The sequence below is a fragment of the Nicotiana attenuata genome, unplaced genomic scaffold (assembly GCF_001879085.1).
Source record: "Nicotiana attenuata strain UT unplaced genomic scaffold, NIATTr2, whole genome shotgun sequence".
Lineage (NCBI taxonomy): Eukaryota > Viridiplantae > Streptophyta > Magnoliopsida > Solanales > Solanaceae > Nicotiana > Nicotiana attenuata.
Genome location: NW_017673569.1, coordinates 51,209 through 56,601, shown reverse-complemented (window position 1 = coordinate 56,601; position 5,393 = coordinate 51,209). Strand labels below are relative to the sequence as shown.

The window sequence follows — 5,393 nt, the reverse complement described above, 5'->3', positions numbered from 1 at the left end:
GGGATCTCGAATTCCTTTGATGCTTTGGTCAATGAGAGTGAGCATGATATGAACGAGTCTAAAAATAAGGAGCAACAGAGGGGTGATGAGATACAATCAGTGGATGGAAAAACCAGCCTTACAGGCAATGTAAATCAACAGAATAGTGCAAAGGAAATAGATGCTAGACTTGGGATTGCAACAGATAAAATTTCCAACACAGAACTAGCTAAAATGGTACAGAATGCCCAGGCAGCTATGATGATGAACACAACTCAAAAAAACGGGCAACCACAAGCTCCAGGCAGTAACACACAGCAGCAAATTTCCAAGAACACAGGTGGTCGACAAATTATTTCGAAGGACATTATTCCTGTTGATGCGCAAAAGGCAGAGGCACACAGTTCCAATGCACCTACATTGCATTTTTCCAACCCTCAAGTAGAACAAATTATCAAAGATGCTCAGAATGAAATGATGATGAATTCTACTGTGGTTAAACAACCTTTGGTCACATTGAATACCTCAGTATTTGATGTACCTTCTCAGTCAGTGGAGTCCTTAGGGGAGTTCAAAGGTCTATCAACTGGAAACAATAATGAAATAATCCAAGCAAAGGTGAGGGGGATGGCCATCAAATCTAAGCTTTGGTTAGACCAACGGGAGGAGGATGATGAAGAGGATTGGGGTGATGGGTTTGTAGGCTACTCGTCTGAATAAGGGGAGCAGGAAGTCGATCAGGAGAGTGCAGGCGATGAGATTGATCCTCCAATAAAGCCAAAACTTCATGGTGCAACTTCATCCAGCCCCACGACCAAACTGAACTTTCATGCTCCTGCCTTTATCCCCAGAAATTCTCCAGTTACTGTCAGTCCAAATGCAGCAGCTGGAACACTAGTTCAAGTTGTAAAATCCAAACAAAACACTCTAGGTATTACTAGTGTGCAGCAACAGCAAAGCAGCAGCAGTCCAATGACGGGGCAGCAGCAATTAGTTACAACCAGTCCAGTCATCTCATTAGAGGATAGGAAGCTATTGGATGCAATGGCAAATTCCAATCCAATAAGCTCGTTAATTCCAACTGTTGGTAGTACTGGACGAATGAGTATGAAGCAGAAATAAAATGCAAATCACAGAAAAACAACACAGCAGGGCAATCGTGGTTAAATCACAAGAGGAAAACACATTGGTGACACAAAGTTTTGTTCAAGACGTGCCAAATCTGGTAATTTCGGGCAGAGATACATATGTAGAGGGTGAGGAAGATGATATTTTAAACAAATGCATGGCAGAGGCAGCAAGAAAAGGTGATTTATCACCTATGCATAGTGGAAAAAATAAGAAGTCTCGTACAAGGGATAAAAGTTGGAACGGTAGGGTCAATGAAGATGTAAACGTAAGGCGACTACCAATGAGAGTTGCTAAGCAAAGACAGGCCATCCAAACTACATCAACAAAGTCCAATCGTTCAAAGAAGAAAGCATGAAGTTTGAAGACATTTTAAAGAAGGTAGAGGATGAAGACAAGCAAATACAAATTGAAGATTTCACAACAATAAAGAAGGGAGCACATTACTGTTCTTTCTACATATTTTTATTCTATCATCACATTAGTATTGTTCTATGTAATATCATCACAGAGAATGTTATAAACTCTGTGATGATCATAGAATATTTAGTTTTAGCTAGTTCATTTTTTCTTCATGCTTGTTAGTAGGTGAGGCTTTTTATTTGCCTCATTAGGATTAGTAAGGTAAGGTTTAGCTTAGTTTGTGTTGCACTGGCCCTATGCCTTTGGAAAGATATCCAAATGGCCATGAGTTATATGCCCTCGTGAGACTTTGCCGGCAGCTACACTATGATTCCTCTACATGAGGCTGCCATATGGGCATTGTGAGGCGCAGAGGAGTGATTATATGGCCAAGGCATAAAGGCAACACTACTAGTGCTATTGTCCCCCTTATTTGTACTTTTCCTATGTGGTTCTTTTTTCTTTTTAGTTATTAATAAAACTAGCCCTAGGCACCTGCCTAGTGGATTGCTTAAAAAAAAGTAATGATCATTGGAAAGCAATAACTAGAGTACTTGGATATTTAAAATATAGAAAACATTTGGGCATTTGCTATACTGGTTTTCCCACTGTTTTAGAGGGATATTCTGATGCAAGTTGGATTACCAGTGTTAATGATAATAAATCCACTTCAGGATGGATATTTACTTTGGGAGGTGGTGTCATTAGTTGGGCATCCAAGAAACAAACTTGTATTTCTCATTCTACTATGGAATCTGAATTCATAGCATTAGCAGCTGCTGGGAAAGAAGTAGAGTGGTTGAGGAACATGTTATTAGATATAAAGTTGTGGCCACAACCTATGCCAGCCATTTTTTTATTTTGTGATAGTGAGACTACCATGTGTGCGGCTCACAATAAGATATATAATGGGATTAAGACATATAAGCCTGAGGCACACTTATATAAGAGAATTAGTCACAAACGGGACTATAACTATTGTGTATGTGAGATCGAATAAGAATTTGGCAGATCCACTTACTAAACCATTGACGAGAAATGTAGTACAACAAACTTGTGAAGGAATGGGGCTAAAACCTCTAAATTGAATACAAACGACAGGAACCCAACTTTGAGTTAGTAACACTCTAACAAAATAAGTTCAATGAGGTAATAACAAGTTGTTTTGTATTGCTTAAGCACTTATCTCCTTTCGGAGCCTTAATTCTAATGTACTACATATTGTTATGGGAGGAGTGAAGAAGTTGTTAAATATCTGAAATAACTAGGGAAAAATAACAAACTTCATGGGGCAAACTGTTACACGAAGAGGTGAATTAAATCTTATTGAAATTAGTAAATGTTTGTAGTAACAGGAACATTGTAGCTAATTTCACCTATATGAATATTGAAGTGGTGCCACTTCAAGCAAGGTTTAAGGGGTTGATCTTGTAAATATTCATGAAGTCAGGATGAGCACATGGCCATAAACGTGCTAAAGCAAATACTGGATTTTCTTAGCCACTGTATAATATTGTGCGTGTGATATTTTCGGTTTTGATACAAGGAGTTGCGGTTCAAACCTTTTATGGTACCAATAACTTCGTCAAGACTTTAAGATATTTACACTAATGCAAAGTTCAAATCAAAATAAAATACTCTCCAATATGCGTAATATTATGAGAAATATAAGAAACTAGTGGAGGATTGAAAGATAGTTTGTTATTAATGTTGGAAAAGTGGGCTTGTCCCACATCGGTGGTGCAAGGCCACTTTGTGTGCCTTTTAAGTCCTTGTCCTTTTATGTGTTTAATTTAGAACACATACTCTTATATGTGTGCAAATACATATATATTATATATTATATATATTAATATAAAAGACAAAGACTTGGACTTGGACTTGGGGCTTGGGCGCGGGCCGGGTCGGACCTAAAATAAATATTTTATTTTAATTTATTTCTACAATTAAATCTATTTTATTTTAAATTTATTTGAATAAACAGATGCGTCTGTTTATGAAAGAACACATCTTTTTGAAAAGGTCCGATGGTTGCCTATAAATAGAAGTTCTTCCAACGAAGTGGATATAGAAAAATCTGCAGTATATTCTTGGCTTGTTGTATCCTAAAGAAGATTGTTTGTATTTTTCCAATTTGTATACGGGCAATATCTTCTTTAAGGAAAGTCGTTCTCACGCCTCAAGCCTTCTTCAATTTCGTTTTTGATTATTATTTTTCTAACAATCTTAAAGAAGATATTCTGCTATGGAGAACATTCTGTCCGCTGTTGAAAATCCAAAAGAGTTCATCAAACTCGACCGTTTTGATGGATCAAACTTTACTCGCTGGAAGGACAAGATGATTTTCCTACTGACTGCTTTGAAGTTTTTTTATGTTCTTGATCCGCTTTGCCTGCTTTGCCAGAACCCACTGCAGAAGATTCTGATGAAGTGAAAGCAACAAGGAAGAAACGGGAAGATGATGAACTGCTGTGTCGGAGACATATTCTGAATACATTAACAGATCGTCTCTATGATCTGTATCAAAATTTGAAGTCTCCAAGGGTAATTTGGACGGCATTGCAAAGTGCTTATGAAAACGAGAAACGAGGTATTGATAATTTTATATCTTTAAAGTACTTCGAATTTAAAATGGTTGATACAAAGCCCATCATGGATCAGATTCATGAACCGCAAATCTTAGTTTCAAAACTAACTGATCTTGAAGTTAAAATTCTTGATGCACTTCAAATCGGTGCTATACTTTCTAAACTCCCTTCTTCCTGGAATGACTATAGAAAGAAGATCCTGCATTCTTCTGAGAAATTGACTGTGGAACAGTTTCGAACTCGCATTCAAATTGAAAGTGAGAATCGAATTCGTGATACTTTTATGCAACCTTTGAGTATGTTAGTCAGAATAATAATGGAGATGGAAACAAAAATCTGAAAGTTTCAAATAAGCCTCAATTTAAAAAGAAGAATACTTTGAAATGTCATCATTGTGGAAAGATAGGCCACAAGATCCGTGATTGCAGGTTTAAGAAAGCAGGAATTAACTTTAACCAAGGAAATTCTGGAAACTCAGGAAGGTCTGAAAAAGCAAAAGCAAAAATGGTTGAAAGTTCTTCACAAGGCTTGGTTGCAATGGTTTCTGTAGTACCATGTAATATGGTTACAGAATTAAACATGGTTGCTGCTGCTGTTAAGAGTCAAGACTGGTGTTTGGATTTGGGTGCCACCGTTCATGTATGTTATGAGAAGAATATGTTCAAGACTTATGCAGAAGTGAAGGAACCAGAGAAGGTTCTCATGGGAAATCATATGACTGCAGATGTTGCAGGAAAAGGAAGTGTTGAGATCAATTCACTTCTGGGCAGAAGCTAACATTGCCAAATGTGTACCATGTTCCCGACATGAAGAAGAACTTGATGTCTGCTAGTTTTCTGTCTAATAGAGGCTTCAAGATAGTCATAGAATCTGATCATGTAATAGTATCTAAGAATAGTTTATTTGTTGGAAAGGGCTACACTTGTGATGGCATGTTCAAACTTAGTATTAATGCAATAAACTATGTTTCTGCTTATATTGTTGAGTCCAATTCTTATTTACGGCATGCTAGATTAGGACATTTAACTTTTGGTTCGTTAAATTATATGTCCAAAAATGGATATATTTCTTGCAAACATGATATTGTGAAAAAATGTGAAATATGTATACAAGCAAAAATGGCTAAGAAACCTTTTCGTAAAACTTCAAGATTTAGTGAATTGTTACACTTAGTACATTCTGATATATGTGAACTAAATAGAAAGTTAACCAGAGGAGGCAAGAGATTTTTATTACATTTATAGATGATTATTCTAGATTCATATATGTTTACTTGATTAGAACAAAAGATGAAGC

General features: G+C 36.7%; 1 protein-coding gene across 1 annotated transcript; it reads left to right on the top strand.

Moving 5' to 3' along the window:
• Positions 1–1,102: 1,102 nt before the first annotated feature.
• Positions 1,103–4,874, top strand: LOC109216748. The gene is made up of 3 exons (XM_019380929.1): positions 1,103–1,286; positions 3,914–4,397; positions 4,526–4,874. The coding sequence occupies exons 1-3, from the start codon at positions 1,103–1,105 to the stop codon at positions 4,872–4,874; spliced, it is 1,017 nt and encodes a 338-aa protein (XP_019236474.1).
• The last annotated feature ends 519 nt before the right edge of the window (positions 4,875–5,393 follow it).

Excerpts from the sequence above, each read along its gene's own strand:
- LOC109216748 (XM_019380929.1), top strand. The coding sequence starts at position 1,103 with ATGCAAATCACAGAAAAACAACACAGCAGGGCAATCGTGGTTAAATCA. Across the intron at positions 1,287-3,913 it reads GGCAGAGGCAGCAAGAAAAG|AACCCACTGCAGAAGATTCT; the intron begins GTGATTTATCAC and ends CTGCTTTGCCAG. Across the intron at positions 4,398-4,525 it reads TTTATGCAACCTTTGAGTAT|GTTTAAGAAAGCAGGAATTA; the intron begins GTTAGTCAGAAT and ends CCGTGATTGCAG.